Below are 21,027 nucleotides of genomic sequence, written 5' to 3'. Positions count from 1 at the left end.
GTTTGGAGGATGCCAGGAGAACGTTACCTGCCTGACTGTATTGTGCCAACTGTAAAGTTTGGTGGAGGAGGGATAATGGTATGGGGTTGTTTTTCAGTAGTTGGGCTAGGCCCCTAAGTTCCAGTGAAGGGATATCTTAATGCTTCAATATTCCAAGACATTGTAGAAAATTCTAAGCTTCCAACGTTGTGGGAACAATTTGAGGAGGGCCCTTTTCTGTTCCAGCATGACTGTGCCCCAGTGCACAAAACAAGGTCCATTAAAACAAGGTTGGGCAAGTTTGGTGTGGAAGAACTTGACTGGCCCACACAGAGCCCTGACCTCAACCCCATCGAACACCTTTGGGATGAACTAGAACGGAGATTGCGAGCCGGGTCTTCTCGTCCAACATCACTGCCTGACCTCACAAATGTTCTTCTGGATGAATGGGCAAAAAATTCCCAAAGACACGCTCCAAAATATTGTGGAAAGCCTTCCTAGAACAGTGGAAGCTGTTACAGCTGCAAAGGGGGATCAACTCCATATTAATGCCTATGGATTTAGAATGGGATGTCATAAAAGCTCCTGTAGGTGTAATGGCCACGTGTCCCAATATGTTTGTACATATAGTGTATATGAATATTACAATTTTTCACATTTGCTTGAACACATTTGTCCATGCAGAAGTTATAGTTTAAAAACAGTTCACACACGCAGGCCTAAACTGCAAGTCGCTGGCCAAAATGACACATTCAGTTTGCAAAATGTTCTAACACTCACAAAACATTAAAAACATGCAACAAAACCAAATATTTCCATCAGACAACACAACTTGTGGTCAACTTAATATAATCTATCAATCAATCATTACACAATGGACAACAAAATATAAAATGCAGCTATCAATATGAACTGGTTCAACCTTAATTTGTACTATATGCCTGTGTCATTGGATGATACTTTACATGGTTTTAGTTTGGGCAAAAAAGGCAAGCATGCATATCACAGCATGCATTGTATTCTTTTCTCCAGAATGATTTTACTAGCGATAACAAGCCCTGCTGCACTTCGCACCTGCACTTTTTATACTTTTTTGAGATGTCCTGTTGAAATACTGTAAAAAAAAAAAAAAAAAAAAAAGAACCAATAAAGAATTTCACCCAAAATCAGAAATACACAGAATTTTTTTTTGTTTTTTATTGTACTGCATCAGATTTTTCCATGTCATCCTGTTTTCCATACCTTTCAAATACTGTAAATAACAATAAAATGAACATAAAAGCAACCAAAGGAAAATTATTCCATTATCCAAACCGCTTATCCTACATAGGGTCGTGGGAAGCTGGAGCCTATCCCAGCAGTCACTGGACGGCAGCCGGGGAGACACCCTGGACAGGCTGCCAGGCCATCACAGGGCCCCAAAGGAAAATTATGGGTGGAAATATTCAAAAAACAAAAACAAAATAAAGAGTGGAAATATTCAGAACTTCACAATTAATCCATTCACGATTAGGCCACAGGTTCCCTTGTTTTCCATTGCAATGCACCAAGGGAAAAACCTCCTTGCATGGTGTATCCATTGCAGGCAGTCCTCTGCACCTATAGCCAGGAAACCAACATTCATTGCCTCCAGGAGGGACATCTGGTCATATGGTCGGTGATCATATATCTTCCATCTCCAAGCAGAGAAGAATTCCTCGATTGGGTTCAGAAAAGGAGAGTATGCAGAGAGGAATTGCATCATCATATTGGGCTGTGTTGAAATCACTCATTCAAGAGTAGTGGAAGGCAACATTGTCCCAAATGATGACATACAGAGTCATGCCAGGCCTCAACAGCCCTCTCTCTTCAGGTGGAATCAGTATCTTCTTCAATGCATAGAGAAATGTAACGAGGCGTTCTGTATTGTACGGGCCGATTGGTCATCATCATCAGCGGTCACTCGATGTCGAGTATGACCATCGTCCCTTTGGGTCCCACTGGGTCCTCAGGTGGGTGTAGAGGCCGATCCTGGAGCCACATAATGGGAGGACTCCTGCGCGTGACAGCTTTTTACATGGAGTGGCTGATGTGCCTGCAGCCACCACACAGTCCTTGGCAGGGGGTGGCCAGAGTCCAATGGCTTGGAGAACCAAGATAATTGGGGACTGCTCACTGTTGCAGCCTTCATCCACCTTCACTCCTGTTGTGACCTGGAGACATCTTCCACCAGTTCCGCCGTTGAGGTCTTTGTTGGATCTTTGTTGGCTCACGCTTCATGCGGAACCTCCTGCTTGACCAATCCGCCTTTGGTGACGCTACCAGGAGCCAAGCTCTGGATGGCATAGCTCTTGGAATCATTGGTACATACATTCAAGCTTCTCCATAATGGCAAGATGGCAATCCAGGAGAAGAATAGTTGGTACGTGGCAAAGGACACCATCACTGGAGATAGCAGCACACATGGTGATATTGGCGTCCCTCTGGCCTGGCACTGTAACAGTGACCCATTGCCCAATGATGTTCCTCCCACATCCTCTCACTTTAGAGAGGTTAAAGCCAGCTTCATCTACATTAATGAACGTGTGATGTACCCCTTCAACTTCAAACTCCATTATTCTTTAAGAAAAAAGCAATTTCACAAAGCAGATTATTCCAGTTGCATGTAACTGTAGGGTATGACAAGGCATTACAATAACAAATCCTTACCTGCACATACTGGAGTATTGATGACATGGTCAATAATTGTTGCCCAAGTTTCATTTGAAACTTGAGCTCTATTTTCTCCTTTTGCTGCGGCTCCTCAACCATCATGCAAACTCCTCTTCCTCGGGCCCCTCGACCATGGCCTCCTTACGTGCCTTTGGCCCCTTTGATCCATGCTTGCAAATAGCAACACAGAGGCAGCAATTTTGTAGATGGAGGACTGGTTGCTGATTGAAGAGTTGTGCAAAGGAGTTTCACACAGGTGCATTAGAGATTCATAATTCTGTAAGTAATTTCTATAATCTGTGAATAGACGTCTTCCTTTTATTTAGAACAATCCAATAGAATTTGGGTCTTTCTATGAGATCTGTGTTAACTGCTCTGAAAAACGATGTAAAAAATGTGTGAAATCAAAGAAAAGGTGTTAACAAATTTGCAAGCAACTTCTGCTAATCTAAGAAGGCAATCAAGTGGATCCCAGTTTCTATAAGCATCTTAGCAACTGAGAAAAACTGTAATGAGATACAAATCAGCTAATGGTAGAGTTTAGGGTTGATGTTAGCTCGTGGTAGAGTTTAGGGTTAACGTTAGCGAGTGGTAGAGTTTAGAGTTAATGTTAGCTAGTGGTAGAGTTTAGAGTTAACGTTAGCTAGTGGTAGAGTTTAGGGTTGATGTTAGCTAGTGGTAGGAGTTTAGCTAGTGGTAGAGTTTAGTGTTAACTTTAGCTAGTGGTAGAGTTTAGGGTGGAGGTTAGCTAGTGGTAGAGTTTAGGGTTAATGTTACCTAGTGGTAGAATTAAGCTAGTGGTAGAGTTTAGAGTTAATGTTAGCTAGTGGTAGAGTTTAGGGTTAACGTTAGCAAGTGGTAGAGTTTAGGGTGGAGGTTAGCTAGTGGTGGAGTTTAGGGTTAATGTTAGCTAGTGGTAGAATTTAGCTAGTGGTAGAGTTTAGAGTTAATGTTAGCTAGTGGTAGAGTTTAGGGTTGAGGTTAGCTCGTGGTAGAGTTTAGAGTTAACGTTAGCTAGTGGTAGAGTTTAAGGTTGATGTTAGCTAGTGGTAAGAGTTTAGCTAGTGGTAGAGTTTAGCGTTAACCTTAGCTAGTGGTAGAGTTTAGGGTTGAGGTTAGCTAGTGGTAGAATTTAGCTAGTGGTAGAGTTTAGGATGGAGGTTAGCTAGTGGTAGAGTTTAGGGTTAATGTTACCTTGTGGTAGAATTTAGCTAGTGGTAGAGTTTAGAGTTAATGTTAGCTAGTGGTAGAGTTTAGGGTTAACGTTAGCAAGTGGTAGAGTTTAGGGTTGAGGTTAGCTAGTGGTAGAGTTTAGGGTGGAGGTTAGCTAGTGGTAGAGTTTAGGGTTAATGTTAGCTAGTGGTAGAATTTAGCTAGTGGTAGAGTTTAGAGTTAATGTTAGCTAGTGGTAGAATTTAGCTAGTGGTAGAGTTTAGAGTTAATGTTAGCTAGTGGTAGAGTTTAGGGTTGAAGTTAGCTCGTGGTAGAGTTTAGGGTTGAGGTTAGCTAGCGGTTAATCTGTTCATCTCTAAACAGACGCTGATCGGTACCTTGTGCGTCCTATATTTACAATTTGGCAAAAGTGTTGAAATATGATGCCATCGAAGGTGAATGGACTCATAAAACACAATATGATATGTGTAGACACTGTGTACTCCATTTATCGTCTGACTCAGACTTCAGTTTCTAGCGTTTGATATCTGATTTTTTTCCCCAGACCATCAATGTGACCACAGTACCCGTAGGCTACGGCCTCTCGTTGGCTTGTGACACACTCATTTCTCAGGTGAGAGCTGCAGTTGTATGTGTGTGTGTGTGTGTGTGTGTGTGTGTGTGTGTGTGTGTGTGTGTGTGTGTGTATGTGTGTGTGTGTGTGTGTGTGTGTGTGTGTTTAGTCTAACTTGTGCTCGGTAGACCTTTGGCAGTAAGAACATGAGGCGCGTGGGAATAATTCTACAAAAGAGTTCGTTGATCCTGCTGCTGTTTTGTTTGCCCTGCTGGGCCCTCCTCATCAACGCTCACAACCTGCTACTCATCCTGCAACAAGAGGAGGAGGTGGCCAGGTACATTCAATTATTCACCAGCAGAGAAAGCATTTAAAGTACCGGCACTCCCGTGGTTTAGGAAATAGCAAAAGTGGATTTTATGTGCGTGCATACACTATTATGCATGTCCGTCTGCCATTTGGTTATCAGTGCAATAAACAATAAACCACATATGCTCTTTGAGGAAATTGATTTTTCAGTCGTTTTTGTACAGTTTGGTACATTTCTTTGTAGATTTTTTTTCTTTTTCCAATATATTTGCCAAAAAAATAATAACGCACAGTCATAAAGCCTTAACAAACACATGACTTTACATGAATCCATTCTCTCTTCCAGAATTGCCCAGCTCTATATGTGGGCATTATTGCCAGCTGTTCCAGTGAGTATACCGAGTGTAAATGTTACATGGGAGTATGCTGTTTAGATTCTGAAAATTTCAGGTTCTGCCATTTTCTATTTTAATACATTACTAAGAAAACCCATGCAGATAAACAGCCCCCGTCACCAAACTGCCCCAATTCATCATCTCTGACTGACTTCAGCTCCTGATATGCGGTGGAGAGATATTTTTGAATGCAACAGCCGGTGCCTTATTTGCCTGGCTTTTTGGTGGATGATGCTGAGGTCTGCTAGAGATGATAGCAGCCGCTATAAAGGGATTTCATTTGTGCTTCAGTAATTGGGAGAGTTGACAGTGGCCAAGAGTTAGTCAACTGAGCGCTAATTTGCATGGGCCTTGTCTGAAAGTCGTTATTGTGTCGCACCAAATAAAACTGAGAATTACATGTGCAGCGCAAACATGGGGGCAATATTGCTGCATGTCCTGACAGCTCTGTTAGAGAGGTATGACACTGTTAGAGACTGGTTAATAGCACTGTATAGTCTACTGTGGTGTTCTGATCTGGTCAAAGGTGTAGCACACATGTTCAGGGCTTGGACAGCTGTCTTTGAATCCTGTCTGTAATCTAAATGGCAGTTGAATTTTCTATATTAGTCTCTGGAAGATCAAAAAGTCGACAGGAGTGTTAGTTGAACTGCTTTTTTAAACATATCTTACTGTTTTTCGAGTTATTCAATGAGCAGTATAACACAATTCCCTATTCCACCCTCTTCCACCCAGCCACAGAGCAAAAAAAAAAACAGAAAAATTAAAATGTGAATTAATGTGCAGGTGGCAATTACAGGGTGGGTGTTATTCATTGAACACATCATACATATAAACACTGTGTGTGTTTGTGTGTGTGTGTATATGTATATATATATGTGTGTGTGTGTGTGTTAAGATAGATGTAGGAAAAAAAACTTTAATGCATTATTTAGTATAAGCTTGTTTCATGCATCACACACTCATCAGCTGCCAATGGGATGAGTATCACACTGGCAGCTGATGAGTACGTGACGCATGAAACAAGCTTTTACTGAAATAAAAGTTTTTTTTTCCTACATCTATCTTAATATTCTGCTCCTCATCTGTTGAGCACTTTTATCAACACCATTGATGGTTTCTGGAAAAAAAATGCTATATATAGTATAAACTCTTAAGCGCTTACTGGGAGCTGAATTAAAGTAATGTGGAAGGTGTATACATCTTGGTGTGATTTTTACCCATGTATGTTCCATCCTGTACAACAACCTCTCTTCCAAATTGAAAATCCCAGAGAATGTTCATTTTTCAGGAATTCCAAGAGTGCCAAATTTTGCAGAATTCCTTTATTTTTCCTTTTATAATGCAATTTAGTCTGTCCATGGCCAAGATTCAGGACATTTGGGGGTGTCCAGGTAGTATAGTGGTCTATTCCATTGCCTACCAACACGGGGATCGCTGGTTCGAATCCGTGTTACCTCCGGCTTGGTCGGGTGTCTGTACAGACACAATTGGCCGTGTCTGCGGGTGGGAAGCCCGATGTGGGTATGTGTCCTGGTCGCTGCACTAGCGCCTCCTCTGGTCAGTCGGGGCGCCTGTTCTGGGGGGAATAGCGTGATCCTCCCATGCTCTATATTTCCCTGGCAAAACTCCTCACTGTCAGGTGAAAAGAAGTGGCAGGTGACTCCACATGTATTGGAGGAGGCATGTAGTAGTCTGCAGCCCTCCCCAGATCAGCAGAGCTGGTGGAGCAGCGAGCCAGGATGGCTCGGATGAGTGGGATGACTGGCCCAATTGGGGGGAAAAGGGGGACCCCCGTCCCCAAAAAAAGATTAAGGACATTTCCTGGATGCATCGACTAGTTTGAATGACATCTTAAAGTTCTGTGGAGGACGTCTGTCTCATGGGCAAGATGGGTCAAGGTCATGGGGTCAGGTGGTGTACAACGTAGGTCCATCTGTCTTCATGTTATAGTGATTTCCATATACACATCCGTCTCTCTCACTCGCTCTCTATCAATATATTCAAACAGGCTATGTTCCTGCACCAGTTACAGGTTGCCTACCTCCAAAATCAGGTACGTGCTGGTTTTTTACAGCCTGAAACTGTCTCACGCCAACGTTGAATGTGGATTCATCTAATTCTGATAAAGATATTTTTAATTTCTCTCCATCTTTCAGGGGATTATTCTGCCTCAGATGTACACAGCGGCGGCAGCCAACCTCATCAACCTGGCTGTCAACTACGTCTTAATCTTCAGCCTGCAACTGGGAGTGATGTAGGTGTGCTGACAGTTAGCTCTCCTCCACCCATCTCATCTTATCAGGCCTTTGTTTAGGTCTTTAGGTCTGAAGTTTATATGAGAACAATCATTTAATCCAAATCTTATTTTGAGGCTTCTTTAAAATCTCTAGTTCCCTAATGTTAGGTAATCCTCTAGTTCTCCTTTTCCCTCTCAGGAACTATGTCAAACAGGAAGGCTAATTCTAGACTTGGACATATTTGAGTTTGACATATTCGAGTGGTACCTTTACATAATAGACATGCTAACTGACCCCTTGTGGGGATTTTCTGACCCTTCAGTGGCTAGGATTCAATGTTTTATACCAACTTCTCTGGTAAAAGCTGGTGTTTAATGATTGCTATGAGATTAGTCCTGGTAGTCAATGAACAGACATGTTCTTCAGCTCCTTGTCCAGATGCTTGCTATCTCATAACTTGACTACTGCAATGCTTTACACACATTCTGTCAGGCATCAGGCCATATACCCCAGCCCACTCCCTGAGGTCTATAAATGAGCAGCTGGTGGTGCCCCAATGGTGGAATGAGCTGCCCAGCTCATGGTCCACAGAGACACTCACCACCATCATAAAATACCTGAAGACCCCACTCTTTTGGGAACACTTTAATTCCTGATTCTAACTTAGCTATGACTGCTATTCTTGTTGATGCTGACCCAATTAATTCTAAGTTGTTGTATTGACATATTGCACTAACCACTTATCACACTGTGCTAACAGATCAGCTAACAAAAAAACAAAAACAAAACTTCTACCAACAACTTTTACTTTTATTTCTTTAATTTCTATTCTGATTCCTCACAGCTAACTTGCACTTGGATCCGGTTAAATTTGGAAACGGGGCACTCAGGCACTTAAATTCAAGGATGCTCCAGTGTTCGATGTGTGCTTTGATTGTTTGTAGCCTCTCATGTAAGTCACTTTGGATCTTTGGATATCTGCTGAATGAATAAATTTAAATGTTTTTCTGCTTGTATCTGCAGTGGATCAGCCATCGCTAACAGCTTCTCTCAGATCACCATCTGTCTGCTTTTGTTTGGTTACATCCGGTGGAAAAAACTCCACCAACAGACGTGGGGAGGTGAGCTGTACTGCACATTAACACACACACACACACACACACACACACACACACACACACACACACAAAATGGTCATTTTGGGGAACACTGCATTGACTTACATTCATTCGTTGAAGGCTCACACACGCTGTCACCAATCAACTGGTTTACAGCAACAACCAACGACTGAAGTTAAAGCCAATGAGGTAGTACTTAAGTTGCAGTTCCACCATGGCCACTAAGTGGCTGGCTCCAAAAAACTTAAACTCCATTGTAAGTCAGTGAGAGAATTCCCAACTTCTACTTTCTCGTCTGTCAACCTGTCCATCACCATTGCAAACAAGAAAGGGCTCGGACCCAATCTTTGATGTAATCCCACCTCCACCTTGAACCCATCTGTCTTTCCAACCGCACACCTCACCAGTCACACTGCCCTCATACATATCCTGCACCACTCTTACATACTTCTCTGCCACTCCCGACTTCTTCATACAATACCACACCTCCTCTCTCGGCACCCTGTCATATGCTTTCTTTAAATCCACAAAGACACAATGTAACTCCTTCTGGCCTTCTCTATACTTCTCCATCAACATTCTCAAAGCAAACATCACATCTGTAGTGCTCTTTTGTGGCATGAAACATACTGCTGCTCACTAATCATCACCTCTCCTCTTAACTTAGCTTCCACTACTCTTTCCTATAACTTCATGCTGTGGCTGATCAACTATTGGTCTGTTAAAAAGATATGAACGGTTAAAAAAGTAGTATGCTGAGGCATGTCTGCCTTCATTGACAGGACTGTCAACCTGTCTGCCACCAAGAGATAGATACTTTATTACTGCCATGCAACAATATTCAATCAATGAATCAATCAAGTTGCATTTTTATATAACTTTTCTAGCTGCAACAGCCACTCAAAGCGCTTTACAATTAATTAATTCACACACTGCCCCTATACTCTGTGGAGTTCTGCAGGGTTCAATCCTTAGTCCCATCCTTTTCTCAATCTACATTTTACCTCTAGGCAATCTGGTTAGCCAGTTCAATTGCATCTCTCACCACTGCTACGTTGATGACATGCAGCTGTTTAGAATAGTATCAAAAGCAGCAGTTAAGTCAAGCAGGACCAAGATAAAATGTTTTCCATTGTCAGCTCACATGAGGATGTAATTTGTCACTCTTAGTAGTGCTGTTTCTGTACTATGTTGGTGGCGAAAGCTGGATTGGAATTTATTGAAAATATTGTGTCCTTCAATGACCTCAAGGAGCTGCTGTGCAATAATTTTTTCAAGAATATTGGAGACGAAGGTTAGTTTAGAAATAGGTCTGTAGTTATTTGGTAGGGTTGGAATGTTGGTGGTAATTGTTTTGGTACAGCATGCTAGCTCAGTTCCAGTGCAAAAAGAAAGGGAGAAAAACAAGCAGTACCTGGGATCCGCGGTGGTGTAGCGGTCTAAGCATCGGTTTTGTGTCGATGCAGTTGCCCACTGGGGACCGGGGTTCGCGCCCGGTCTCGTCAGATCTGACTATGGCCAGACTTGATGAAGCAGCAATAATTGGCAGCGCTGTCTTCGGGAGGGGGGCGGAGTCGGCTTGTGTTCGTCACATGAATGTGTCTCTGGGTGTGTTGGAAAAAGCAGTGGTTTGGCCTGGATTCGCCTTGCCATTTCCGTGACAAGGTGTCTCCTTCGAGACTGCCGGCCAGAGAGATGCAGTTGGCGAATGCATGCAGTGCGAGGGTGGATGTTTGAATTAAAAATAGGGAGCGATTGGCCACTAAATTGGGAGAAAAAGGGAAAAATCATTAATAAATTATATTAGAAAAACAAGCAGTACCACAAACAATTACATCAACACACACAAAAAGGAAACACATGAATTTGAGAATATGTGCAGTGGCTATATATATATGATATGTACAGCTCAGTTTCCAAGCATCTCAAGTAGCCCAACAGGCAGAGAGTACAATGATTGATGTAACAGTGCAAACAAGTCCAGTCTGACTTCACTACAGTGCATACAGTTCATTCAGGTCAGTATGTGGGGTCTTGTAGCAAGGGAGGCTAGCAAGGGACATTAAGTGTCGTGACTGCTATAGGAAAGAAGCTGTTTTTTTTAATCAAGTGGCTTTTGTTAATATGGACCTGTGGCGCATTCCAGAGGGGAGAAGCTGGAAGAAGTGGTGGGCTGGGTGGGAGGGGTCAATGGTTATTTTAGCTGCCCAGTTGAAGGTGCACTTTATATACAGTGAGTTGACTGGGGGAAGGTCATAACCAAATATGTAGGAGGCTTTAGTAACAACCCACTCCAGTTTCTTTTTGGTGTGACTGCCTGAGCTCCCATACCAGACAGTGAGAGATGATGTGAGGATGCTTTCCATAATGGCTTTAAAGAAGTGGACCACCAAGTTTCTTTTTGACATGACACTTGTTCAGTTGCCAGAGGAAGTACAGTCTTTGCTGAGCTTATTTTTTTCTCCCCAATTGTTCCTGGCCAATCACCCCACTCTCCAAGCTATCCTGGTCGCTGCTCCACCCCCTCTGCTGATCCAAGGAGGGCTGCAGACTACCACATGCCTCCTCCGATAAATGTGGAGTCGCCAGCTGCTTCTTTTCACCTGACAGTGAGGAGTTTCACCAGGGGAATGTAGCACATGGGAGGATCACGCTATTACCCCCAGTTCCCCCTTCTCCCTTCCCCCTGAACAGGCGCCCAGACCGACCAGAGGAGGCGCTAGTGCAGTGACCAGGACACATACCCACATCCAGCTTCCCACCCGCAGACACAGCCAAATTTTGTCTGTAGGGACGCCCGAGCAAGCCAAAGACAACACGGGGATTCGAACCAGGATACCCATATTGGTAGGCAATGGAATAGACCGCTACGCTACCAGGACACCCCCTTTGCTGAGCCTTTTTGATGATGTGGTTGGTGTTTATATTCCATTTCAGAGTGTTACTGATGTAAGTGCCAAGGAATTTGAAGGAGTCTGCCAGGGTTATGGGTTAGTCAGAAATATGAGCCGGGGCTTTGATGCTTGTCCTCGTCCTGAGGTCTACAGGTATTTCCATTGTTTTTGAGGTATTAAGAGATTATTGTTGCTGCACCAATGTACAGCCCAATTCACCTCTTGTCCGTACTGAGTCTTGTTATTGTTATTACGAAGTCCAATGATAGTGGTGTCGTCTGTATACTTGAATATTTTCACTGAGCTGTGGTGAGATCAGGAATCAGGAACAATAAATTATTCCTGATGTAAACTCATTGGTGTAGATGGAGAAAAACAGAGTAAATAACACACAGCCTTGTGGTGCACCAGTACTGAGGGTCAGAGGTTATGATGTAGCATTGTTAACCTTGACAGGTTGAATTCTGTTCTGAAGAAAGTCCAGTATCCAGTAACACAGAGTTGGGTTGATGTTCATGTAGGGAAGCCTGGTGAAGAGTGTGAGAGGATTAATGGTGTTGAAAGCGAGCTTAAATCTATAAACAGGATGGGTGCATAGGTGTTGGTTGATTCCAGGTGTTGCAGAGTGAAGAGCCAGGTTTATAGCATCCTCAACGAATCTATTAGCTCGATAAGCAAACTGATATGGATCCATCAGTGGGGATATACAGGACTTCAGGTAGGAAAGGACTGAAGTGAGGGCAACTGGCCTCAAGTCATTGAGACACATTTCTTCCTGTTTTCACTGTTAATGACAGAATTATTTTTCCTGCATAGTGCAGCTAGTTCTTTTGAAAACCAAGGTGTACTATTATAAAAAATTGGATTACATTTATATGGCGCTTTATCTAGACACCCAAGGTGCTTCACATTGCTGGAGGTAACTCACGTCAACCACCACCAGTGTGTAGCACCCACCTGGGTGATGCACGGCAGCCATTTTGCACCAGAACGCTCACCACACATCAGCTTGAGGTGGAGACGGAAGAATCATTGAGCCAATTACATGGGGGATGATTGGGTGGCCAGATGGCGAGAGCCAGGTTAGGAACTTTTCCAGGACACCAGGGACCCCTACTCTTTGTAATAAGTGCCATGGGATCTTTAATGACCACAGTGAGTCAGGACCTCGGTTTAATGTCTCATGTGAAGGACGGCATCTCCTACAGCAAGGGATGCCCAATTCCAGGCCTTGAGGGCTGCAGTGTCTGTAGGTATTTGTTGCAACCATGCACTATACCACCTGATTTAACTAATTCCATTCCATCCTTGGTCCAAGAGGTGAGCTAATTAGTTAAATCAGGTGGTGTAGTGCATGGTTGGAACAAATACCCACAGACACTGCAGCCCTCGAGGCCTGGAGTTGGGCACCCCTGTCTACAGCATTGTGTCATCGTCACTGCACTGGGGCAGTGGGATTTTTTTTTTTTATTATTGTACATCATCACGGTTTTGGTCAGGATACATTGGTCCACACAAAAACCAGCTGTATAACGTCACTGTGCCTGTGTATTTGTCGAGGCAATTACACGTCTCTGAAGATGTCCCAGAGTGCATTCAAAGTAACTTCTCAGAGTTTCAATGACATCTGTGGACCATATTTTTATAGTGTTGGACTTTGGTTTAACAGTTTTGAGTTTCTGTTTATACCCTGGGACAACGAAAAGCATTGTGTGGTCGGACTCTCCCGGCGGGGTTCTAGGGAAGGCATGGTAAACTGACATGATTGTTGTATAGCAGTGGTCCAGCATTTTATCTTCTCTTGTGGGACATGTCACCTGTTGCATATAGTTAGGGAGTTCGTTGGACAAATTGCAGTGGTTGAAGTCAGCCAGTACTATTATTGTGGAGTCTGGGTGTGTTCTTTCGACTGAAGATATGTGGTGTGCTAGTTCACTGGTGGCAGTGTTAGCATTAGCTTGCGGTAGAATGTAAACACCAGTTAGCACAATGGATGCAAAATCCCTTGGGAAGTAGAAGGGTCTGCATGTAATAGTTAGGAACTCAAGGTCTGCGGAGCAGGACTATTGTACAATGGCGGAGTTGGTACACCAGCATTCATTAATCACAAAACATATAGAGTTCAAAGACAGTTGAACTGACCTGTCAGCTTGGTGGATAGTAAAACCTGAGGGTGCTGCAGCCGCATCAAGGGTGTGTTGATCCAGCCAGGTCTCAGTAAGGCAGATGGCAGAGCAGTCCTTATAATTCCAGTTAGTTTGGATCAAAAGTAGGAGGTCGTCCATTTTATTCCTGAGCAATCTAACGTTGGAGAGTAGCAAAACCGGCAAGGCTGGTCGACAGGGCTGCTTTCTGAACCTGGCGATTGTGCCGTTATGTTGTCGTCGGGTATTCCTACCTGTTGGCAGTATCTGCCCAGGTAGGCCTATATCCCCAAGCATGGTGTTAAGTCTATAATTGATCAGGGATGGAAAGATGTTGTGGGATAATCTGTACGATTTCCCCCAGAAATTTAATAGATCCAGTCTGTTGTATTGGTGTATACATGTTGCTTTCCATAAGAATGACACCAGTAAAAGTGAGAGACAGCAACTGTACTTGTACCTGGAGAAGCCTCACGGCCGCCATCTTGCTTTGCAGACATGGGAGTTCCATGCACGCTCCATCCTGTTGCCCAAATTCGGAGTTTCTAGCTCCAACAACTGACAAGATGGCAGCGAGCATAAATCCAAACTTTGGGCTTCATGATGCTCCCTCTGAAACCAAAGGGTGATGATACAGGCGCTACGTCCTTCTTTTTTATACAGTCTATGGTTTGAAGTGCAAAATTCGTCCCCAAATGTGGCCTATGACAGAAACACACACAGAGCATCAACAAACAGTAACACACGCAAGTCCATAGAAACACAACTCTAAAAATAGAGCGATTCGCTATGCAGTACATATCTTCTCTTCTTTTCGTCACATCATGGCTTCTCTTGTTAGGCTGGTCCAGTGAATGTCTTCAGGATTGGGGTCCATATATGCAGCTTGCGGTTCCCAGTACGCTCATGGTCTGCTTCGAGTGGTGGATCTGGGAGATTGGAGGCTTCCTGGCGGGTCAGTGGTTTTGCTATGCATCTGTGTGTGTGTGTGTGTGCGCGCGCACAGGGTGTGTGTGATGCGTCAGTGCAGTAGTACTGGGGTAATAGTGCTTGTAGTTAGTGCATGCTGCATGCTGCTTCTGCTTGCTACTCTCTGCTTTCAGCTACTGCCGCCAGCTAGCCCTCCTTTGTGGGGGTGAAAAGAGGAGCTGAGTGCGTAAGTCTCCCCTGCCAGTACATAGCCTCTCTACTGCCAAGACTCCTGCAGTGCCTCCTCGTGGCCACACACAGTAACTGGGTACCTTGCGGTCCCTGGCTAAACTGTAGGGGATCTCAGAGCTACAGTGGTCCCCAGAGGTCTAATGCGCAGGCCCATGTGAAGTGGATACGCCCTGGCATTGGCCAACCACTGTCCCACTGCCTTGTGGGTAAGTCTAGGATGACAAAGGCTAGGGGAGCACACCCTGAGAGAAAAGCAACGTGCATGGCGGTGCACGATAGGCGGTCCTCTGACAAACTGGAGCTCCGGCAGCCTCCTGCAGCTGCGGAAGAGTGCTGGTCGTCTTGGGCCCCCCTTGCCACCGGATCCCACCCTCTCACAGTGAAGAAGTGCTGCTGGGACATGAGCACCCCCAGCGACACTCTTAATAATCTCTTTGCACAGGTATCCACCTCTGCCTCGGTGAGACCAGCAACCGGAATATGGATCAAAGTCTGGCGGCGATGGGGTGTCTGGTGACGGGAGCAGGTATGAAAGCACTGGAAGCTCCTAATCAGACCCCTGCACGCCAGCGGCACAGGGCTATTCATGGTTGCCAGCAGCTGGGTTTGAGTGGCAGCTGCTCTTGGCAGACCCCTGTGTGTCTGAGCAGCCCTATTTAGGAGCCACACTGCTCACCCCAACTGGGGAGGGGCCTAGAAAAGGTGGCCTAAACATTGCCCACTCAAAACATCCTGGATAGGCTACCGCACCTGTTGGGACATTCCACTCTGCGGTCGAAATAAACAAAAGAAAATAATTCCCTTTAAACTGGCAACATGGAACATAAGAGCTCTGCTGGATGTTAATGCCGAAAGACCTCAGCCACGTGTAAATTGCTGTATGGCCAGCTATATCTTGGCCACTGCTTGGCAGGGGGCCAGAAAAAATGGTACAAAGACCAACTGAAGACCATCATAAAAAAGTGCGGCCTGAACCTGAGCCAGCTGAAAGACACTGCTGCCCAACACTCCATCCGGCGGCAGCTCTGTCAACAAGGGGCGCAAATGCTCGAGAAGGACTGCGGTGATCGATGGACCAGGAGACGTCTGAAGAGACATGAAGCCAGTACCACACCTACATCCCCAATCCGTGATTTCACCTGTTCTGTCTGTGGCAGACAGTGTGGATCGCGGATTGGGCTTTACAGCCATAAGAAGACTCACAAGTGACAAGTGGCAGGATTGTCATCGGACACGACGGACAACCTAAAGCAAGCAAGTGTGTGTGTGTATGTGTGTCACCATCTTTTTAAAACAATGCAATAAATTGTATGCATGCGTGAGGAAGAACACACAAGAAACGACAATGTCCCCTCACATGGTTTATGAAATAGCTCCTGTTACCTGGCACTCATCCTCAGTCTGAGTTATCCAACTGACCCATTTACACTGTTGGAAAAACGAGGACTCCCCTCTTCCTCTCTAGATGTTACCATTCACACGTCAAGTGAATTTTAAGCTAACTAAAAAAAAAAAGAAAAAAAGAAATAACAAACAATAGGCGAATTGGTTGCACTCTCATCAGATCTGTTTGAGCGGATAAAACCCCGATCGTAGTTTCAGGTGTCACACGTCATATGTCCACACTTCTACACCCACGGACGGCAAAGATGGAGCAGTTCAGATGAAGAGACAGGTGATCATGTCGTCATTAAATTCTACTCGCTTTTCATTTCAATTCCGCAAATGCATTTCAGTTGCTCCCTTAACACATGAACTCTATTTTTGACAAAAGCAAAAACCACTCCAAGCGGGGGTAAAACGTTTTTGCGATATTTGTCCCCCCCACCACAAAAAAATGTGTCCTTTCCGTTCAGCATTTCCCCCATTCGAAACTTCACATTTCATATAAAGTGGCTTGATGGAAACCCCATTACCATGTCTGCCAAGACACACACACACGCATGACTGGGCAGGGGGTTGATGGGTTATGACCAGGTGTTCCTCATTACACAGGTGAGCCCAACCTGATTCAACCCCTGAACGGCTGCCTGAACAACAGCCCGAACAACAGCCCTGACACAATCACATCACATCACATCACACAAAACACATCCATTACCTCCCATCACTCAGCAGTTCGGCGTAGCATCATGACTGTAGCTGACCGTGTCCCAGACCATCTGGTTTGGGAGACTTGTTCAGGATCTTAAGGGACCCAAACCATGACTGATGAAGTACACTCTGCTGGTATTTGTCAGTATAACAGTCTAAATCGGTGGGTTAGAAAAGAATTGCTCTTCAAAATACGCCCTTTTACACACCCTGCTGCTGACTTTCATTCCTTTTTTAACTGCTGCAACACAATGAAGTGCTTGAAGATGACTTTTAAAACGAGTTTTCTCCATCATGGTCGAATCAATACACCGAGATCTTTTTCAGTCAAATATTTTCTGCAAGCGTTTGTCTGTGTTTCTCTTTAGAATGCCTCTGCTTTATAAGATTCATGGCCAAACTGAATCTCACAGAAGATCAACGTGGTCACTTTCATTAGTCTGGTTTGCAAGGCCAAGATCTGATCATACAAAACACAAACTGCAAAGGGTCATAAACAGGATTGTTCATTATCAGAAGCTGGGTGTACATGGGACCATAAATTATGTAATGAAAGGATTCTGAAGTTTGATAATTCTGCAGTTCAGTATTTGTCTGAAAGCCCTGAACCTTTCTTTTGATGCAGGTGTACTGGGTGAGAGTGATCTTGCAGCCCAGCATGTGTTGTCGGAGATTGGAACGATTACATATATGGTGGGTACGACTTGAAACTTACCTTTCACAATGTTTAACCTGACGTAACAGAGACTAGTGAGTCATGTGGGGTCCTTACAGTTCCCTCTAGGTGTCCACGCAGCTGCCTGTGTGCGTATTGGGAATGCACTGGGTGCAGGGAACACGGCCAGGGCCATAGTCACGTGCAAAGTGACCCTGTTTCTGTCAGGTAGACACACACACACACACACACACACACACACACACACACACACACACACACACACACACACAAACAACAATTGATGTTGTTGCAATGTTTCTCTGCTGCAGGCCTGCTTGCAGTGTTCCAGGGCATTGTGCTTGCTGGCTCCAAGACTGTGATAGGTTACATATTTACTTCTGATGAGTAAGTTTCAGTCCAACATTCATTCCTGTAACATGCAAAACGGACAGCTTTTAAACAGAGTTTTATATTCCACCCACAAATAGACTAATGGCTAAATCTGATTGAAATGTGTTTTGATAGTTTAGTCTAAATAGACCAGTTAATTTCAGTTTAATATTCTTTTTCTTTAGAAGTGGTGGTGAAAAGCTCACACTATTAAATGTAATTTAAATTCTCATATATACATATAGCCCTGTGATGGCCTGGCGGCCTGTCCAGGGTGTCTCCCCGCCTGCCGCCCAATGACTGCTGGGGTATGCTCCAGCATTCCTGTGACCCTCAGAGCAGAATAAGCAGTTCAGATAATGGATGGTTATATACACTCACTGGCCACTTTATTAGGTACACCTTGCTAGTACCGGGTTGGACCCCCTTTTGCCTTCAGAACTGCCTTAATCCTTCGTGGCATAGATTCAACAAGGTACTGGAAACATTCCTCGGAGAGTCTGGTCCATATTGACATGATAGCATCACGCAGTTGCTGCAGATTTGTCGGCTGCACATCCATGATGCGAATCTCCCGGTCCACCACATCCCAAAGGTGCTCTATTGGATTGAGATCTGGTGACTGTGGAGGCCATTTGAGTACAGTGAACTCATTGTCATGTTCAAGAAACCAGTCTGAGATGATTCGAGCTTTATGACATGGCGCGTTATCCTGCTGGAAGTAGCCATCAGAAGATGGGAACACTGTGGTCATAAAGGGATGGACATGGTCAGCAACAATACTCAGGTAGGCTGTGGCGTTGACACGATGCTCAATTGGTACTAAGGGGCCCAAAGTGTGCCAAGAAAATATCCCCCACACCATTACACCACCACCACCAGCCTGAACCGTTGATACAAGGCAGGATGGATCCATGCTTTCATGTTGTTGACGCCAAATTCTGACCCTACCATCCGAATGTCGCAGCAGAAATCGAGACTCATCAGACCAGGCAACGTTTTTCCAATCTTCTATTGTCCAATTTTGGTGAGCCTGTGCAAATTGTAGCCTCAGCTTCCTGTTCTTAGCTGACAGGAGTGGCACCCGGTGTGGTCTTCTGCTGCTGTAGCCCATCTGCCTCAAGGTTCGACGTGTTGTGCGTTCAGAGATGCTCTTCTGCATACCTCGGTTGTAATGAGTGGTTATTTGAGTTACTGTTGCCTTTCTGTCAGCTCGAACCAGTCTGGCCATTCTCCTCTGACCTCTGGCATCAACAAGGCATTTTCGCCCACAGAACTGCCGCTCACTGGATATTTTCTCTTTTTCGGACCATTCTCTGTAAACCCTAGAGATGGTTGTGCGTGAAAATCCCAGTAGATCAGCAGTTTCTGAAATACTCAGACCAGCCCGTCTGGCACCAACGACCATGCCACGTTCAAAGTCACTTAAATCACCTTTCTTCCCCATTCTGATGCTCAGTTTGAACTGCAGCAGATCGTCTTGACCATGTCTACATGCCTAAATGCATTGAGTTGCTGCCATGTGATTGGCTGATTAGAAATTTGCGTTAACGAGCAGTTGGACAGGTGTGCCTAATAAAGTGGCCGGTGAGTGTATATTGGGCAGCAAGGTGGTGCAGTGGTTAGCACAGTCGCCTCACAGCAAGGAGGTCCGGGGTTCGAGCCCCGGGGTAGTCCAACCTTGGGGTCGTCCCAGGTCGTCCTCTGTGTGGAGTTTGCATGTTCTCCCCGTGTCTGCGTGGGTTTCCTCCGGGGGCTTCGGTTTCCTCCCACAGTCCAAAGACATGTACAGTTGCAATCAAAATTATTCAACCCCCATTGCATATTAGGTTTATTGGCAAAATGTACAATTTTTCAGCTTTTTGCAATAAGCAAATTACACAATAACAGTTTAAATAGTTCAATAAAACTAATATTACAAGGGTTTTATCCAAATTCAACACAAAATGTTACTTTTAATGACTACTGCAGTCTCAAAATTACTCAACCCCCTGAACAGAATCCCTCATAAGAGCACACATTTGCAAATCAGGTGTTGTCTCAAGCACACCTGATGCAACTAATCAAGGGTTTCATCAGGTGTGCTTGAGATAGAACACAACAAATACCTGAACTGGCTAGGGGTTTGTTGACGGTGACGTTTGATTACATGTTAGAAACATGGCTAAGTCAAGAGAGTTGTTAAAAAAGTTAAGAGAAGAGATCATTACCTTGCACAAACAAGGAAAAGGATACAAAAAGATAGCAAAGGCACTGACTGTTCCTAGAGATGCAGTTGGAAGCATAGTTCGCAAGTTCAAAGTTAAAGGAACAGTGGCTACACTACCTGAACGTGGCAGAAAGAGGACGCTATCAACAGCTGCCACCAGATTCTTGAGGAGGCAGATGGTCAAAAACCCTCGAGTGACTGCAAAAGACCTGCAGCAAGACTTGGTGGCAGCAGGCACTGAGGTTGCAGTTTGCACAGTAAGGCGCAACTAAACGCTGAAGGGCTCCATGCCTGAACTCCAAGACGTATACCACTACTGACCCAAAAGCACGAGAAAAGTCGGCTCCAATATGCTCAAAACCATATAAATAAGCCAAAGAGGTTTTGGGACTTTGTTCTGTGGAGTGATGAAACAAAACTGGAACTTTTCAGGCCTATGGATCAGCGCTGTCTGGAGGAGGAAAAATGAAGCATACGCTGAAAAGAACACCCTGCCTACAGTGAAGCATGATGGTGGTTTGGTGATGCTCTGGGGCTGCTTTGCTTCCTCTGGCACTGGAAACCTGCGGCGTGTGGAGGGCAAGATGGATTCAATCAAGTATCAGGAAATCCTAGGAGAAAACGTCATGCCGTCTGTGAGGAAGCTGAAGCTTGGGCGTCATTGGACCTTCCAACAGGACAATGATCCCAAGCATACCTCAAAGTCCACCAAGGCTTGGTTTCAGAAGAAGTCCTGGAAGATTCTAGAGTGGCTGTCACAGTCGCCTGACTTGAACCCCATAGAAAATCTCTGGTGGTATTTGAAGAAGGTGGCTGCAGCACGCAAACCCAAGATTATTAGTGAACTGGATGCCATTGCCCATGAGGAATGGGCTAAGATTCCTCAGGAACGGTGCCAGAAGCTGCTGTCTGGCTATGCATCACATTTGCAGCAGGTCATAACAGCAAAAAGGTGCTCTACTAAGTACTAAAGATGCTTGTCATGAAAGGGTTGAATAATTTTGAGACTGCAGTAGTCA

General features: G+C 44.7%; 1 protein-coding gene across 1 annotated transcript in view; it reads left to right on the top strand.

Moving 5' to 3' along the window:
- slc47a1 (solute carrier family 47 member 1) overlaps nucleotides 1-21,027 on the top strand; it is a 31,553-nt gene that overhangs the window by 6,708 nt on the left and 3,818 nt on the right. Inside the window, exons 3-12 of the mRNA XM_056285063.1 lie at nucleotides 4,388-4,456; nucleotides 4,585-4,733; nucleotides 5,052-5,094; nucleotides 7,112-7,156; nucleotides 7,260-7,357; nucleotides 8,364-8,461; nucleotides 14,338-14,451; nucleotides 17,377-17,444; nucleotides 17,526-17,634; nucleotides 17,739-17,814. Of these exons, the coding sequence (XP_056141038.1) occupies nucleotides 4,388-4,456; nucleotides 4,585-4,733; nucleotides 5,052-5,094; nucleotides 7,112-7,156; nucleotides 7,260-7,357; nucleotides 8,364-8,461; nucleotides 14,338-14,451; nucleotides 17,377-17,444; nucleotides 17,526-17,634; nucleotides 17,739-17,814 (869 nt within the window). The remainder of the gene's footprint in view (nucleotides 1-4,387; nucleotides 4,457-4,584; nucleotides 4,734-5,051; nucleotides 5,095-7,111; nucleotides 7,157-7,259; nucleotides 7,358-8,363; nucleotides 8,462-14,337; nucleotides 14,452-17,376; nucleotides 17,445-17,525; nucleotides 17,635-17,738; nucleotides 17,815-21,027) is intronic.

The sequence above is a fragment of the Lampris incognitus genome, chromosome 8, assembly GCF_029633865.1.
Source record: "Lampris incognitus isolate fLamInc1 chromosome 8, fLamInc1.hap2, whole genome shotgun sequence".
Taxonomy (NCBI): Eukaryota; Metazoa; Chordata; class Actinopteri; order Lampriformes; family Lampridae; genus Lampris; species Lampris incognitus.
Note: the sequence above shows the minus strand (reverse complement) of the source record. Positions and strands in the feature narration are given on the sequence as shown.